This window comes from Antedon mediterranea, chromosome 3 (assembly GCF_964355755.1).
Source record: "Antedon mediterranea chromosome 3, ecAntMedi1.1, whole genome shotgun sequence".
In the NCBI taxonomy this organism is placed as follows: domain Eukaryota; kingdom Metazoa; phylum Echinodermata; class Crinoidea; order Comatulida; family Antedonidae; genus Antedon; species Antedon mediterranea.
Genome location: NC_092672.1, coordinates 18,275,408 through 18,294,270, shown reverse-complemented (window position 1 = coordinate 18,294,270; position 18,863 = coordinate 18,275,408). Strand labels below are relative to the sequence as shown.

Genomic DNA, 18,863 nt, shown 5'->3' with positions numbered 1-18,863 from the left:
GATAAGGACGACCGTGTCTTCCTGCAAGTTCTCCGACTCCCTCCACCACTTCTGCCTGACCTGCAGGTTCGGCAAGTGGTGCCTGATAAAGTGTCTCCAGAAATGGTTAATCAGCACCTGGCTATGTCTCCATCTTTTCTTCGTCAAAAGATCATGTTCGGTGTATATCACCTGTGGCATAACTGGATCTAGCCGTCCCATCAGAAGGATGTTGGGTGTAACCGCGTTGACATCCTTAGAGTCATTTGATACGTAACCCAGTGGTTTTGGGTTTAGTATACCTTCAACTTCTATAAGCAGGGTCATAAGAACTGGTTCTGTAACTAGCTGGTTGCCTATTGCTACTCTGAGAGCTGTCTTCGCACTCCTAACCGCTCTCTCCCATATTCCTCCGAAGTGAGGAGCGTTAGGAGGATTGTAGATGAATTCTACTTGAAACGGTCGTAGTTTGTCTCGAAGATCAGCTGTCATCAGGTCGAAGGCTGACTTGAGTTCTTTGTCTCCCCCTTTGAAGTTAGTTCCACAATCACTGAAAATCTTAGCTGGTTGGCCCTTTCGCGCAACAAATCTGCGAAACGACAACAGGAATGCTTCCGTATTCATGCTCTCCAAAAGCTCTAAATGGATGGCGCCAACTGTCATACACTTGTAGACTATTCCCCATCTCTTTTCTGTTCTCCGTCCAACTTTCACAGACATGGGTCCGAAGCAGTCGATCCCGGTGCAGTGGAAAACAGGTTTGAATATTTGTAATCTTGCGGCCGGCAGGTCTCTCATCCGAGGAATGGTAGGATTTGCTCGCCACCTCTGACATTCTTGACAAAGTCGTTGTTGTCCTTTAACAGCTTCTCTGCCTCTGAGAATCCAGTATCTCCTTCTCAGGTCTGCTAGAACACGTTCTGGTCCAGGATGTAGCAACTTAGCGTCGGTATGTCGGATTATGAGTTTTGTGATGTAGTGCTTTGGATCAAGAATGATTGGGTGCTTCAATTGCTCTTGTATAGCATTTGCTTCACTCAATCGTCCACCTACTCTTATAAGACCAGCGTCATTGTCCCATTCTGGACTTAATTGCTTCAGTCTACTACCTGTAGGTAGTGAGGTTCCAGTTTTCAGTGCTGTAACGTCTTCTGGGAAACAGCATCGTTGTACCATTCTCCAGGCTTCATTCTCAATTTGTTGAGGGGCCGCCCCATCAAACTTCCGGCCGAGCTGGAGCAACAGTGCATCAAAGTCCTTTAGGTGGCTGATCTCATCTGTAGCATCAACATTGACTAGCCCACAGAAAACACTTTTCTTGACTTCTGTGTCACCAGGTTGATCTTTGAGTTTGGGCATCACTGGCCAGTGGTCTGTAGCCTGAGCTAGAAAGGACGGTCCATATTTCCACCTGTGGTCGCTTGCGACTTCCTCCAAGGACATACCTCTTGTGATATCATCTGCTACATTCTGCTTTGTAGGCACATAGTGCCAGGTCATGTCTTTGGTTAAGTGGTTTATTTCTGTTACTCGAGTTCCGACGAAGACCTTGAATCTACAGGTTTCTGAAGTGAGCCACGTCAGTACCGTTGTGGAATCGCTCCACAGGTGCTTCGTACTAATAGGAATCTTCAAGGTTTGCTCCATAAAGTCCATCAGTCTCGCACCAACCAGTGCGGCGCAGAGTTCCAATCTTGGCATGCTTAACTGTTTCTTAGGAGCAACTTTGGATTTGGCTATAACGAATGCGGTTTCCACTTTCCCATCTCGCTCTCCGCGGATGTAGCCGACTGCACCATAAGCTCTTTCGGAAGAATCGCAGAAGACATGTAACTGGTGAGTGGCATCCTTAAGTGTGAGATATCGTCTCTAGATGTTGACCTGATCGATGTACTTAAGTTCGTCTTCCCATTGGACCCAGGAGGCTCGAATCTCGGAGTTAGTTATTTCTCTGTCCCAATCGATGTTATCCATATTCCACAAGTCTTGGACTATAAGCTTGCCCCTAATAAGGAATGGAACCAAGAAGCCAATGGGGTCGTATTGTCTTGCCAGTGTCCGGTAAATATATCGCATTGTTACAACATCTTGATGATCGTGATTCTGGCGGTATGTAAGTGAGTCAGATCCAGTATCCCAGCGCATACCCAACATAGGTTCTGCTTCATTAGTGTCTTGTTGGAACTCTAATATAGTGCAGGATGAGAGTGCTTCTTCAGGCAATCCCTTTAAAACCTCCGGTTTATTGCTAGCCCACTGTCTGACGTTGAAGCCAGCCATGCTCAGTACAGTCCTGATGTCATGCACAAGGATTTCAGCTTCTTCTGTAGATTTCGTGCTATCCAAACAGTTGTCTACATAAAAGGCCTCCATGACGGATCTTTTAACTTCTGGATATTGTTCACCATGCTCTACAGCTAGTTTCTGGAGTGGATAAGTAGCGCAGCACGGGCTACAGGTAGATCCAAATAACAGAGATAACCATTGGTAGATGGTAGGTTGTTTAGTTTCATCACAATCCCTCCAGATGAAGCGGAACAGGGATTGGTCTTCTGGTTTTAGTCGTACCTGGTGGAACATGGCTTTAATGTCGCCAGATATCGCTACTTCATGTTGGCGAAACCTCAGGATTACTCCGATGAGAGATGAACCCAAATTAGGTCCGGCTAGCAGATGCTTATTCAAGTTCAGACCCTGGAATTCGTGGGAGCAATTGAACACTAATCTATGTTTACCTTTCTGTTCGATAACATAGTGAGGGACGAACCACGATTCCTCAGACTTCTCGGCTTCTTCGGCTGTAATAATCTTCACTAGTTTATCGTCGACTAGCTTCTGGATTAATTGGTTGTGTTTCTCACGTCTTTCAGGCTTCTGGTTGTAGCACCTCTCCGTTCTCCTCATGTGTGGAATCACCGACTCAACACCAGCTCGGAATCGTGTACCGCTGTTATCACGCAACAGAGGAACCTCATAACGGTTCACTCCATCTACTTGAATCAGGTGTGTGGAATGGTCGAGATTGTTCACTGCCATTTGGTCGAGTCGAGAACGAGTTGCTGCCTTACTAGGAGGAAGTTCTTCCACCTGCCAAGGCCTTCTAACATCAGACTTCAGTTGTGATGACTCGCATAGGGTGAAGGTTGTTACAGTGACCGGTGGCTTGGTCAAAGGCATAGGAACTGGGCCATGCAATGTCCATCCAAACACTGTATGTACTGCTGCTGGAGAGTTAATGCCTAGCTGTATCATCGGGCTTCTATGCGTAAGCAAATGTACGTTGTCAGCTCCGATCATGACTAAAGGAAGTGCGTCAGTTATTTCTGGTAAAGGGACATCTTTCAGGTAATTGTAGTTCTCTTTGATCTCTCTTGTTGGGTACGAGTAGGTCCCCAGTGTTAACAAGGTCGAAGAAAACGCATCGTCAAGGTTATATCTGTTGTGAGTCTCGCCTCTTGCCGATATTTGTACGTTTACACTCCGTCCAGGAACAGTGGTTGTTCCGTGTTCCACAGTTTTCAGAACAATGCTGTCTTCATGGCCCTGTATGTGTAGTTTATTCATTCCATCAGTGAGCAGCATGGTTCTCATCGACCCACCATCTAAAACAGCGTAGGTATCAACTTGGCTGGTAGGACTGTATAATGTTACCGGGACGATTTTCAGGAATACGTCTCTGGGCTTGTACTGTTGACACAGACTGTAGAGTTGGTTGGTTGCCGCTGCTGGATTGGAAGGAGTGGACTGTTGAGATGCCGGTGACAGGGTGTCGTGCAAAACTGTAAGATGCAGTTCAGAGCACATCTTACAACCCTTCCGAAGAGTACATTCGGTGGTAACATGTTTTCTAGCGCAATGTTTACAGCGATTGTTATTAGTGATCCAATCCTTCATCTGGGATTTGCTTAGTTCTCTAAAGCTTTTGCAGCCCCCAAGGAAATGCTCGTTTCCGTTACAGTAAGGACAGAACATCCGAGGTAGTTTCTTGCTGTCTTTCGTATCTGTAAGGGTCATAGTTGTTGGTGGTCGGTGATTTCTTTGGTGATCCCTTTGGTTAGGTTTATCCTTTTCTGGTTTCTTAGCGGTTAGCACCCTTCCAAATACTGGATCTTCCTCTTTGTCCCTAGCCTTCTGAACAAATTCAAGTAGATGCTTGAGTGTAGCGGTGGTATGGTTCTCTTTCAACTTGAAATTGACGTCTTTCCACTTGTTTCGGAGGAATGTCGGTAAAATCTGCACAACTTTGGATAATCCCTCCATGGTATCCAGTTCCGAGAGTTTCCCCAAAGCTTCTAGGGTTCCGTAGCAGTTTCCTAGGTCATCTGCAAAATCTCCGAGTGTATCGAGGGTAACTGTCTCTCGCTTCAGTATTTTATCAGTCCAGGCCTTGGTTATTATGTTGGGGTCCCCAAACTTCTCTTTTAGCTTTTTAATGGCTGCTATGTAGCCTTCTTCGGCTGGTTTAAGGACACAATACTGTATTGAAGAATATGCAGCACCCTCACATAATGAGAGTAGATGTTGTAACTTGACACCATCATCTGGGACTTGAGAAACGGTGCTCTTGTATGCTGTAATGAATGCATGGTACCGTAGCGGGTCTCCTCTGAATTTTTTCGGTTGGCTGCGGGGTAGAGCAATTGCCCGTAACAAGCCTTCCCAGTTGAAGGCGTTTGTGTCCAATGAACTACTGCTGGCTGTGGATAAATTAGGGTTAATGACATTATTATCGTTAACATTATCAACTTCAATAGCGGGATCACTTAAATTAACATCACTAACATTATCATCATGGATATCATTTTGATTACTTGAAACTTCATCATTAATAACATTACTATTATTTACATTACTGTCATTTACTAAAACAACAGTCTCATTTAGTTTCTTTTCTAAAGATCTAATACTGTTTCTTGTCTGTTCCTTTTCAATCAAGAACTGGTCCTGGCAATCCTGCATCCATTTCTCTTCTGTGTTGTAGTCTTCCTCGCCCTCCACATGTTCGACTAATTCGTTATGCTTTAGTTCTACTACGGCGAAGAGGTCCTCTAATAAATCTGCCTTCCTTTTAATCTCTTCCAAATCTGGGTTCTCCAATGCAAGCATCCTCCTCAGTGCGTTGCCTTGTCTGGTTAAATTTCCTTTAGCATTACGTCTGTTGATTTTCAGTTGTTTCAATTCCTCCGCCATTTTTATCCGGCTCGAGGGACCATGTAGAAATGTATGTACTGTTTTATCTGGTTCGGTAGTAAGTGGGTAGATTTACAGACAGAATGAAACAAAGTAGTCGGCGTGTAAAACTCAAGGTATCTTTTAATAGGTAATCCTCCACAGTATAGGTGATGAGGTTGCAAATTGACAAGGTGTCAATGTGGCTATTTGGCAATGTGGGTGTGTGCGTGTGCGTGTGTGCTTGTGTTCATTCATCACTACAAATACAAAATAAATGGAAACGGATAAGTTACAATAGTACCGGCAATATTAGCATACGGGTCACGTGACCCAAACTGTCCGAGCGAGAGAGGCTCTCGCAGAGTACAAAACAATGAAAACAACGTGCGTCGGCCTAGAGACGTCACCTAAACTGACTAAAATATAACTTTTAAAATCTTTTTATCAACAATTACAGCCTATTACCAGGATTCCTGGTTTATATAAAAACAAGTAATAAGGTTAATAATATTTCAGAACTCACCAAAACACTATAATTTACATAATAATATGGTGATTGGAACGCTACAGGCATGTTTATATGACATTAACTGCGAACGGGTGCACGCACACCATCGTCCGATACTCGAAGCATATTATAATATGCGCCCTCAACGGACGACATAAATCTTTACAACACAATTTGTCTACTGCAGTTTGGCCTTTAAAAAAAAACAGGACTTTACACCATTATCATTGAATTCCCAACCATTTCCAATAGGGTTCGGAAGTTCTGGTTTTGCCACATGTGATTTACACCATGTCTTTGTCTGCCATGATGCACGTTTGACGTGTTGCAGGAATGATGCTTCACATGGTGGAAGTTTTGATACTGATGCACAACGTGTTGTTGCCATACAAACCCGTAGCTTATTGAGACATTCATGTGTTCCTTCAAATCGCATAGTTATGGCGCGCTAAGCTGTCATTTATTCAAGCAATAGAGATATCTTAGTTTTTAATAGAGATATCTTAGTTTTAAATAGATATATCTTAGTTTTTAATAGAGATATCTTAGTTTTTAATAGAGATATCTCTATAGAGATATCTTAGTTTTAAACTAAGATATCTTAGTTTTAAACTAAGATATCTTAGTTTTAAACTAAGATATCTTTATTTCCAAATAAATGACAGCTTGGCGTGCCATACATAGTAGTATCATAAAGATTAGCAACAAATTTCCTTGAAAAGTTCACAGCTTTATGTCATCATCATTAAGATCTTGAAGATTATTTAAGTGTTCTTTTGGCATTTTCAGCAATATACGGAACACTGTTTTCTTTCCTACTCCAAATAATGATGAGACTGTGTCACATTCTGTAAGGGAATGTGCAGCTGGCAACACTTTACTAACTTCTTTCCCAATCCGATCAGAATTGAATGCACTGGAATATACCTTCTAAAATCTAACATCTTGGTCATGTGGCCAGTCTCAAACCAAACTTCACAAATTCCCTGCATTTCTCAACAATAATAGGGAGGTTTTGCAATCTTACAAATACGATAACGAAAACGTCATGCACACGTATTCGTTATTCGTAAGGCAGGAAAAATATTGAGGGCGCCGTCCAAAATATGACTGCGGTAAATTTGAGCGAAGCGCAGGTGGTACGTATTGCTTTGGTGCTTGGCTGCCTAGGCCTAGCGTAACATCAAAGCGAGTGAGGACTTTAAAAACTGCTATTTATCAAAATTGACCTTTACTTTTTACTAATTACTTTAGTAAATTACTTTCAATAAATCTATAATTATATTATAATCATGAATCATTCCTGATTCAAATGCAAAATGTGCAAAAGATCAAAAACTATACCCGTTTTCGTTATCGTATTCGTAAGGTTGCGAAACCTCCCTAATGTGTCAAAAGAACTAGCACGTCTTTATCTTTAACAATTAGCCGTCCTTTAGAATGTATAGTGATCATTCGGTTGTTAAAATACAAGAGCATTCTTGTATCAGCTTCAGTATGAGTTGACAATAAGTCTTCTACAATTTCATTAATTCCTATCTGATTTACCACCTTTGACATCAATCTCATTTGATATCCGCCTGAAATAAATAACATTCTATTTCCAGCCTTAAATATTTCAGGGTGTTGATTTGCCTTTTCCTCGACATTTCCTGTTAGGCGAAACACCTATAAAGGTGCCGTATACATGTCTACCTCAGTACAGCTGAACCTCTACGAGTCAATCCTATTATTCCGCTGTTGCTCTTGCTTTCTTTTATAATTGTCGTCTCCACTCCCATGTCTGTCCAAATTCCCTTAAACTTCCCTGGTGTCTGTCTGACTGAAAACTTTCCATCATCAAATGGTTCAGGGAGGGAATTAATCATTTCTAAACCATACAGTGTTCCCCATCGGGATAGGCTACTTCATTACGCCAGTATTTTCGCCCCTCCTCCTTCCCCTCCCAACATACCTCAGATACTGGGTGATGTCTTTAAGACGATGCCAGTACAAATTATGTTAGCCATCACTCCCAACCCATAATCCCTAAGTTGTAGTTTTCAAATGTAGTTTAAAACATTCCAAGTACAGTTTCGGTCATGGTGATAGGCCTACATTGCCACCCCCTCCCATCCCCTTCCCAGGGATAATTAAAATACTTTTTGTCAATTTGATAGCCTACTACCCCTAGCCTAAGCAAAATCTCCACTATCCTCTGAACCCCAACTCCCCCCCCCCCCCCTCTCCTACCAAATCCCCAGACTTTTTAAAATGTAGCTTAAAACCTTCCCGGTACAATTGCGATAATTTTGATACCCCATATGTATAGTTACGTGCAGAAACATCAATTTTTATAACGAACAAACAGAAAGACAAACAAACGTACAAACTCTCTCACTTATAATATAGATTGGGACATTTTTGTGTACGCCTAGCGCGCTCTACATAAATTACAGATTGATGAACACAAGTCTGTAAATGATAAAATAAAACATACAATCATCTTTTTAGGAACATTTGCTGTCTGTTTATAATACACTTATTCTTCCTCATTTTCAATATTGTAATATTATTTGGGCACCTGATTATAAATAAGATACACTTATTTTGTTACAAAAACGTATTTCAAGAATCATCACTTTTTCCCATTATCGAACCCCATCCAAACCTTTATTTAAACAATATTATTAGGTTCAAGTTGCTATTTTTATGTTTAAATTTATTAATAATAAACTTCCTCATTGTATACTTGGAATTTGATCAAAAAGTAATTTAAGTAATGATTATAATTTGAGAAGGACACGTTTATATGTTCCCTTTACAAGATTAACTAGAAATAAATTTTTTATTTCAATAGCTGGACCTAAACTATGGCACGATCTCCCTGTTAAAATAAAACTTTCTGTATATTTAATTACTTTAAAATCTGTAAAACGTTACCTGTTAGCCATTTAAACAACTTACTTTTGTTATGCTCAATATTTTATCTATTTTTATCAATTTATTTCAGAATAAATATTCCATATACTAAATATACAACAACAAATAATAAGAAACCGGAAAATCAAACTAAAATAGGATTTTTTCCCACTTATGTGTAGAGATATGAATATCGGAACAAATAGTTTGTGGTACACCTAACTAAACCAGATCGTTTTCACTATTTACAATTCTTAATCTAAAACCATAGACGCACTTGCGTACATGCTCGTAGAAAGAGGGAATTATCCTCGTGGCAAACATATTACTAGCACTACAGTGCTTAGGTAAGCCTAGCAACATTCTCCATGAGTTGTTGTAGCACACCTCCAGAGATTTAATAATCTTAACAGTGTTGTTAGACCATAACATACAACAGTACAGATTAGTACAAAATGACCTGAAAAATTAATTGAAGTTGTGAACGGGGTTAAACTGTAAGCTAATGCTTTAGACGCGAAGCCCCTTAAAACGAAAAAAAAAAAAATTGAAATAGATAAATAATTAAATAAATAAAAATATATCATTATTTAGCATAATATTTGATACCACTTCACCATGTTTCTTCTTTGGAGAAAAAAACCATACAGACAGATTTGTTTGCGTTATAAATAACATCATGTTCTACACCATACTGCTCACATATTTTAACCATATTTTTCAACCCATAAAAAGATGAAGCCATAATAGTCATGTCATCAGCATAACTTAAATTATTTAGGACAATATTTGAGGTTTTACACCCATAACCACATCTACTAAGTGCTACATTCAGATCATCAATGTAAACATTATACAGTAACGGAGACATGATTCCGCCCTTTCGCACTTCGTTTCTTACATAGAACCATTACTTCCCCATTTAATACAAAACTGTTGCTGTGAGTACCAACACGCTAACAATTTTACAATTGCGGTTGCCATCTTTCTGTTTAACAATATTTTAAAAAGAGTCCAGTGATTTACTCTGTCATATTATGCCTTAGAGGCATCAAGAAAGCAAGCATATACAGGGCTATTCTGCCGAGTATAAAATTCAACAACTTGAACAAAATATAAATGTATCTGTGGAGTGACCCGATTTAAACGCAAACTGATGGTCAGATGACTTAAGGCTATCTCCGGACAATTTAATTAATACAGATTCTAGTACCTTAGATACCACACTAGCTAAAGCTATAGGCCTATAATTGCTTTTACTCGTATTATATCACCTGATTTTGATTTTAAACTAATGTTTCTTAGTATTTAACTGTAACACACACACGGTAGCGTTTTCTACGCTCATCTCCCACAAATCCGTTGGCTGCGCCAATTAAGATTAAACTAAATCTTACACTCCCCAACCAATGGGGAAATCCCATTATACAACAAATTAGTTATACAGTATTTTCCAAACATTTAATTTTTTTATTTTTTTTTACACTTCCACTCCTCAAGCTTAATACGCTTTGTTACTGGCCTTTTATACTCTTTGTTATTTACAACGACATCTGCTACTCTAACTCTTCCATCATCACTAGGATACATGTACTGGTTGCTGTTTGCGTGTAGCCTAGTGTTTCAAGTCGGGTCGTATAGCTTCAGTGGTAACACAATTTTCACCAGTTAGTTTAACTCGTCGAAACAAAATAAAGGCCAAAGGTCAGAGCGATGGTTCCCAAACTTTATTCCAACGTGTAAACTATAAAAGAATACAATAAACATTCTAAACAATTAAATGCAATAAATCATTCGATCAACGTTATCATTATTAGTTGAAATGCCTAATTGAATCTACTTTACTTTAAAACTTATAATAGCCTCAAAAGATTAGGTGAGGTTTTAATCAATATATAACAAAATCTCTAATCTACAATTATAATACTGAAACTACAAGTAACTAAAGTTAAATTACTCACTTGACTGTGGATCCTATATAATTCTGTTTTTTCTAAAACATTTAAACATTGTTTCAATCATGTAAATTCCGTATAATAAAAAATAGGTGTTCTTCCTTTATCACAGTAAGGTAAAGTGTGGTTTCTTTAGCTAATTATCATATCTTCTAAGAGAGAGAGGGCAGGTTTCCATGGTAATAACCTATAAGGTCATAACTTTGGGTTCTTAGGAATGTTGTCTTGTCATGACTGATCATCCCTGTTTTACTTAAAGTGAGGTATAAAATAAAAGGCTAGTATACACTTGGTATACAGTCCACAACACTCCCCGCCTAAAAATTTTAAAACTTAAAAGGGAACATTTTTAATCTACATATTCTAATAACTAAGCTTGTACATAGTAATTCAATCATTCCTAGTATACTTTCAATCAGAATAATCAAGTCTAAACAAAGTAGAGATTGGAGCTTTCTGGATCAATACAAGCTCGGAGATTGGTCTTAAGTAGGTACGTCGAGTTCCATCTCGGCATATAAGGATGTCAGCTTTGCAAACCTTTCCATCCTCACTAGGGTATGTCTTAATTACACGTCCGAGTGGCCAGTTGCATCTAGGGTCGTCTTTTTCACGAAGAAGCACGACATCATCATCTGAAATGTCTGGTTTGGTATGGAACCATTTCTGTCTAGATTGAAGATTTTGGAGGTACTCTTTTTTCCAGCGAGCCCAGAACTGGTCTGCCAGGTACTGGACCTGACGCCATCTCTTCCTTCCATAGATATCCTCCTTTACAAAGTTTCCTGGGGGTGGATGTAGTGACATGGATTTCTGAGTTAATAGCATGGAGGGGCTGAGGGCTATTGGATCTGCGGATTGTGTGGTGATGGGACGTGAATTAACAATTGCGCATGCCTCAGCCATTAATGTCACTAGGACTTCATGTGTGAGTCGATGTCCGCCCAGTTGATCAAACATTGCTTCTAAGATGCGTCGAATGGTTCCGATCTGCCTCTCCCAAACTCCTCCGAAGTGTGAAGCATGTGGTGGGTTAAAGATCCACTGACAATTTTGAGAGGTCAGGTACCTGTCAACGAGTGCCTGATCCATCTGTCTAAGTGAAGCGTCAAGCTCGTTCTTTGCTCCAATGAAGTTGGTGCCTTAGTCGCTCCTGAGTCTGGAAACTGATCCTCGTAATGCAATAAAACGACGTAGTGCCATAATGAAGGCTGATGTATCCATTGATTCAATTATTTCGACATGAACGGCTCTGCTGCAGAGGCATGTAAAGATTACAGCCCATCTCTTGGAGTCAGCTGCTCCACCTCTGGTTTTTCTTGTTTTGACAGGTCATGGGCCGAATACGTCAGTACCGACGTTGGTGAATGGCGGAGTTGCCTCTAGTCTGTCTTTGGGTAAGTCTCCCATTTGTTAGGTTAACGGTTTTCCTCTGAGTTTTCTGCACACAACACACTTGTTCACGATACTTCTTACCAAGTTGTGTGCTCCAAGTATCCACATGCCTCCTGATCGAATAGCGGCAGTTGTCAGCTGACGACTTTGATGTTGCACTTGATAATGAAAGTGTTCTGCGACCAATTTAGAGACGTAGCTGTCTTTCGGGAGGAGAATTGGGTGTTTGCCTCCAAGTTCGAGGTCAGCCCTTCTTAAGCGTCCGCCAACTCTTAGCAGTCCATCTTGGTCTATGAAGGGACTTAATTTTTTAAGAGGGCCAGTCTTGATCGTAGGTTGAATTTTATTTTCGGGTGTCAGTTCTAATGTTTCTTTGCTGAAAGACTGGTACTGGACCTCTTTTAGTATGATCATTTCCGCACGTTGCAGTTCAATCAACGACGGCCGTTCTAGCAATCGTTGTGTCACATCTTGCTGCTTGTTTACCCTTTTTGACTTCAACACTCTGGTCTTCAGTATTAAGGCTGCAACTGCTCGCTTGAGAGATTTCCAACTCGAGAAGCGTTTAAATCTTTCAGTTCCTAATCCTGGCATTACATTGGTGGCTTTGGTGTAAACCTTTGTACGGATTTCGGGGTCATTTTCGTTCAGCGGCAACACCTCTTTCAAATTGATGGAATTTGTCGGACTAGGCTGTGAACTCCACAGAAACTCGGGTCCTGTGAACCACGTAGTATTCCTACTGTAAGGTCTTCTGCTCTCACAGATCTTGATGCAATGTCAGCTGGATTCTGGTCAATATGAATGTGGTACCACTGGCTGGAGTCAGATACTGAGTGTATTCTGTGGACTCTGTTTGCCACATATACGTGGAAACGTTTAGATTCGTTGGATATGTATCCCAAAATCACCTGACTGTCGGTGTAGTAACTTTATTCCAACGTGTAAACTATAAAAGAATACAATAAACATTCTAAACAATTAAATGCAATAAATCATTCGATCAACGTTATCATTATTAGTTGAAATGCCTAATTGAATCTACTTTACTTTAAAACTTATAATAGCCTCAAAAGATTAGGTGAGGTTATAATCAATATATAACAAAATCTCTAATCTACAATTATAATACTGAAACTACAAGTAACTAAAGTTAAATTACTCACTTGACTGTGGATCCTATATAATTCTGTTGTTTCTAAAACATTTAAATATTGTTTCAATCATGTAAATTCCGTATAATAAAAAATAGGTGTTCTTCCTTTATCACAGTAAGGTAAAGTGTGATTTCTTTAGCTAATTATCATATCTTCTAAGAGAGGGAGGGCAGGTTTCCATGGTAATAACCTATAAGGTCATAGCTTTGGGTTCTTAGGAATGTTGTCTTGTCATGACTGATCATCCCGGTTTTACTTAAAGTAAGGTATAAAATAAAAGGCTAGTATATACTTGGTATACAGTCCACAACAACAATACACTTTAATAATCCTATTAATAAGCCATTCTCTTCTTGGCAGTTGATCATTGATTACCAATGTGACGTCATCAACTTTTTAATTGGAACTTTCTCTATACCACTTTTGTCTAATCTGTAGGCTAGATAGGTACTCTCCAACAAATCTTTTCCAGAATAAATCTGCAATCACTTGGCTATGCTTCCACTGACGACACCCCTTGAGTTCAATGTGCTTTACAGCAACAGCTGGAAGTGTGGAATCCCATCGTGCAATTAATAGCAAGTTTGGTGTTATCGGATCTGGATCTGCAACATCACTGGATGCGTATCCCAAAGGTCTGGCATTCAAAAGCCTTTCAACTTCTACCATTATAGTCGCAAGTAATACCTCACTAATTACTCTATCTTTGAGACAGCATTTTAAGGCGGTCTTCACAGATTTTATGTCCCTCTCCCAGACACCGCCAAAATGTGGAGCACCTGGTGGATTGAATTTAAATTCAATCTGTTTAGCCAGCCGTTCTTGCAGTTCAACTCTTATATTATTAAACGCTTCATTCAGCTCTCTCTTGGCATTAGTTCCGCAATCCGCAAGGATTTCTTTTGGAGTTCCACGTCTTGCAATGAATCTTCTCAATGCTAACAAAAAAGTGTCTGTGTCCATTCCACTAACTATTTCTAAATGGATAGCTCGCGTTGTTAGGCATTTAAAAATCACTCCCCATCTTTTTTCTTGTGATCGTTTAATTTTTATTAGCATTGGTCCAAAGCAGTCTATTCCTGTTGAGAAAAAAGGGGGTTTTCCAATTCTTGATCTTGCTTCTGGGACATCTGCCATTTTCGGAACCTCAGAATTACTTCGCCATTTGTAGCATTCTATGCAACTTCTCATCACTGACTTTATCAAACTTCTCCCCTTCAAGATCCAGTATCTTCGCCTGATGTAAGTGAATACTTTCCGCACCAGCGTGGTGATTGTAAACATTAGCATCTATTCTTTTAACTAACAGTTTTTTAATGTGATGGTTGGGTTCCAGCAGAACTGGGTGAACATCAAGTTCCAAGTTACCACTACTCTTTCTTAATCTCCCACCTACTCTGATGAGCTTGGTATCTTCATCACACTTGGGATCTAGTAAGGTCAACTTACTGTTTTTTTATACTTCTTTTCCTCTCTGTAATGCTTTCAATTCTTCTCCAAAACATTCTTGTTGAACCCTTCTTAGTAAGATCAATTCAAGCTCTTTTACTTTCTCAACATTTAATGCTTCAGAATCAAGTCCATAAAGATGCTTTCTGTACTCTTTGAGCAGGATCTCCCATGTTTCTAATCCATCTAGCTTAACATTAGAAGCATCAGCGATTTGGATGTTCATGCATAGTTTTGCTTCATCATCATCTTTTGAAACACTGATTTTCTCATTGGGCCAGTCATTAATATTCAACTTAAGAAGCTCTGGTCCTCTGATCCACCTACCTCTAAATTACTTGCTGGTATACCCCTCGATACATCGTCAGCACTGCAGGATTCATACTTCCGGTACGTGTCTCCAATTACCTTTGTCAGATTTTTCCTGAATTTCCGCAACTCTCGACAACGAATGCCTTAAAGTTGACAGATTTCCTTAACCAGCCAAGCACAATCATGCTATCCGTCAGATATATTGTCTGGTTAAATTTAATCCTTGTTTCTTCAATTATCATAGATGCCAGTCTTACTGCCATTACTGCAGCCTGTAATTCTAATCTCGGTATCGTCAGTCTTTTTTATTGGTGCAACTCTCGACTTCCCAGCTATGAACCTTGTCTTATATGTCCCATCATTTAATATCCATCTTGCATATGCACATAAACCATAGGCTTTCTCAGAGGCATCACAGAAGACTATTAAGGTTAACTCGTCTGAGGTGCCCTTTGGTGTGAGACCTCTAGTATCCTTTTTACACTATCGACTGAGAGAGGAACATGAGTTGAACTCGGAGGCAATTTCCATTTACACTAGCCAAAAAACTGCGATATAAACTTGAGTTGCGCCCATTTACACTACATCGATCACCCCGGTGCTGTCAATCAAATCACTATTGCAAGCGCACACGTGGAACTTAACTGACTATGGTTTAAACGTTAAACACTGGAACATATCGACAAATATCATATAAAAACATAATAATCCGAAACTACACAAAATTTATTTAATTTTGAATGTAGTCCAGTGTAATATTTTCTTTGTGACTATTAAGATTATCATTTATTATTTGAAACATTAGGGCCTAACAATTATTTTTCTTTTTAAAATGACTGCATTTCCGCCTTGTAGACTGTACGTACATTAAATAGGCCTTAAATTGTTAGGTTGGCATAAAAATAGGGTAGGGTACGGTAAGTATTTAAATAATTAGCATAACAATGTATCAATGAAGGAAAATTATTATATGGTTCTTTTTCAGTTCCTAAAAAAGATATCATTTTCATCCATTGAAACGTCAGTAATATATATATTTTTCACTTTTTTAATAATTAGGCCAACATAAAATCGGCCAGGGTAGAGTTACACCAATATTACATTATTTTAGGCGTTTTGGTAAGGTAGAATGCAAACAAACAATTTTTAATATTTTCAGCAGAAAAGAAAAATCACAAATTTGTTTGTGCCTTTAAAAGAAAATAACGAACAGCACAATATATCGTACAATTATTATTTTATGCAAAAAAAGATGTATTTTAAAGCCCCATTCCCTACGTTTTTTAGATCTAATTTAAGATCACAAACTATATTTAATGTAAAAATAATACTATATGGTCCTACTGCGATAACTTTTTTAACGGTTAAAAATGTGAAAAATAAATCGATTCTAATAATTATAGCGGCCCGCTATAAATCCCAAAATGCATTGCGCGCGGATTGATATTTTTGTTTTTCACCTGTAATTCGCCCACTTTTCGATCGATCGTGAAGCCAAAACAAATGGAAGACTCCTAACTTTTCAGCGAAAATACCGGGTTTTCCCCAATTTGTATCAACGGAGTCTGGCAAAAATAGAAAGACAATTAATGCAGCAACTATACAACGTCAGGCTAGGTATATAGCTAGCGTACGATGTTCGTACGTTATCGATGTTTACCAGCTAGGCCTACAAAACTAAGCCTAGCTAGGCTAGGCCTAAGACCGTCCACGAGAGGTCGATCGCCGCGAGCTACTTAGGTAGTGCATTGTTTCTCACTTTTTATCATAATTTACCATAAAACGTACATTTAAGGCAAGGAATGACATGGTTTAATGTTTTTAAAGTGATATATATGTATTATTTTCCAAAAAACGTCCAAAATTGCAGGGAAGGGGTCTTTAAGCAAAAAACCTATTTTGTTTGCATAATATATTGTATTTCTGTGACAACATGTTACATTTTCAAGTCAATGACAGCTCAGTGTTGAATGACAAAAACCGTTTACACTTTGTGTCTGCGGTGTAGATTCGACTACACTGGAGAAGGTACACCGGAAAACATTCAGCTTCGTTTCACCCCGGGGAGAGCACACCGGGGTGGTTGGATTTTCCCATTACCAGTCAATAAAAACCACAACACCGGCTTTTAACGGCCCGGTGTACTAACAACCGCAGGGTTACACCGCTGTTACGGTGATAGTGTAAAAGGGGTATAGGACATGTTAGCTCATCTAGCTTCATTAGCTCACAGAACAGGTTCTTCCATATTCTAGCTATGACGCCTAACGCCTTCCTCTTATTTATTCTTCCGTTTAACAAGGTGTAATCAATCTTCACACTAATCATTAAATTATCGTCTTCTTTCTGCCACCTGATGACTCCCAATACCTTTTCCTCGTTGTCTTTGTTTTCCAAAACAGATGCAATCTTGCCCTTTGTGTCGTCTGTCACCAATCAGCTGTTTGATACCCACTCTTTCACCGTAAAGCCTCCTTTATTTAACACTATGTCGATATCTTTGATGAGCGATTTTGCCTCTTCCATTCTAACCGAGGTACATACCGGTATATCATCCATGTAAACATCATTCTTTAATACCATTGCTGCTCTTGGATATCTGGCTTCATTTTGTTTCGCTGTTAACTTCAAAGCTGTTTGCGCCATAGCTGGTGCCGGCTTATCTCCAAATGTCAATCTGTCTTAACTGCGCACTTAAACGCAGTCACTATCCTCTCCCTATTATAGAGGACAGTCCGGTGGCAGGAAGGGAGAGTATCACCACCCGAAAGGGTACAAATTGCCATCCAATTTTTAAGATTTAACATCTCCGAGGAAATGATATTATGTTTGAGGGAATATATATTTCCTGAAGCACTAGCTGAGGGATGTATATTATTCCTCTGTTATATTACATAGCCAACAACAAGTTGAATATCTACTGCTGGGTCGGGTGTAGCTAGGCCTCCTTTGTAATAAGCCTGCCTAGTTAGGCATTGCATTCACCTTACCTTGCGAAGAATAATATACTAATAATAATTAATGATTCCTTGGCAATAAAATATTCACTTATTAACAGAAGAATTTCCATCAATAAGCCTACATTAACAATAATAATATTATTATTTGGTAGGAGGTACGTTGCGCGTAACAGGTTACTAATCATAAACGGTCTTTCATCACATCTAGGGAGGACTAATAACAAATGAGGCTCTATGTATACATTGTTTAGTTGATTAATTTCTTCAAGCAAGTTGTGTGGCGCAACAACTGAAACGTTGTCTTGTAATGGTGTGACAAATCATTGCAAGTTCAAGTCCCAGTAGATGACTTTTGTTTTTATCGGCAAACGCGAGTATTCCTACACGAAAAATACACAGTCAATATAATATTACTTGAGAATTTGCTGGATTTTATGTTTAAAGATGTATTGTCCCTTTGACTAATTCCCAAAAAAAAAAAAAAAAAAGATTTTGAAAAAATTCTGCCAAAAACCACATAATTGTATTTTGTTTACCAGTTAAGGTGCACAGACTGTCTAGTACATCAAGTAATCTCAGTTATCTCCCTAGTTAAATATTGTTAATAAATAAATAAAATAAATTATCTGAGTACCCAGAATTTTTCAGAACTAGAGATAAATGCCATGTGTTGCGTCTGGTCAGATGAAAGGGGCTACCTGTACATTTATAGATGTTGTGCTGCTGCACAATAATTAAATGATGAAGGTGTTAGCAAAATGACCAGGTACAATTTATTACTTTGGCTAACATGCAGTGCTTGTTGAAGGCATGGTCCGGTGAAGGGATTTCAATGTACTGGTGCACATGTCTTGAGCTGTTTTGATGTTGCACATAATTTTGTGTTATGTTCCTCCTGTGCTTGGAGTATGACTGTTGTTGATGAAGTATTCTAGTGGTGAGAGCATTATCCATACGTGGAATGCTACCTCTCACCTCCTGATTTTGATGTTGGAAGTGAATGTTAGGATAGTGTCTGTACTCACATTGGTCATGTATGTGGCATCATTGTTTAGTCTAATAGTGCATCTATCTG

At 39.1% G+C, this 18,863-nt stretch overlaps 2 protein-coding genes across 2 annotated transcripts; both read right to left on the bottom strand.

The window, feature by feature from the left end:
- Window positions 1-1,848: 1,848 nt before the first annotated feature.
- LOC140044093 (uncharacterized) lies at window positions 1,849-18,863 on the bottom strand. The gene is made up of 2 exons (XM_072088572.1): window positions 18,814-18,863; window positions 1,849-5,408 (listed from the first exon to the last, which is right to left on the bottom strand). The coding sequence occupies exon 2, from the start codon at window positions 5,167-5,169 to the stop codon at window positions 1,849-1,851; it is 3,321 nt and encodes a 1,106-aa protein (XP_071944673.1). The 5' UTR covers window positions 5,170-5,408; window positions 18,814-18,863.
- Window positions 10,927-11,607, bottom strand: LOC140044091 (uncharacterized). Its single transcript, XM_072088571.1, has one exon. The coding sequence runs from the start codon at window positions 11,605-11,607 to the stop codon at window positions 10,927-10,929; it is 681 nt and encodes a 226-aa protein (XP_071944672.1).

Excerpts from the sequence above, each read along its gene's own strand:
- LOC140044093 (XM_072088572.1), bottom strand. The coding sequence starts at position 5,169 with ATGGCGGAGGAATTGAAACAACTGAAAATCAACAGACGTAATGCTAAA.
- LOC140044091 (XM_072088571.1), bottom strand. The coding sequence starts at position 11,607 with ATGGATCAGGCACTCGTTGACAGGTACCTGACCTCTCAAAATTGTCAG.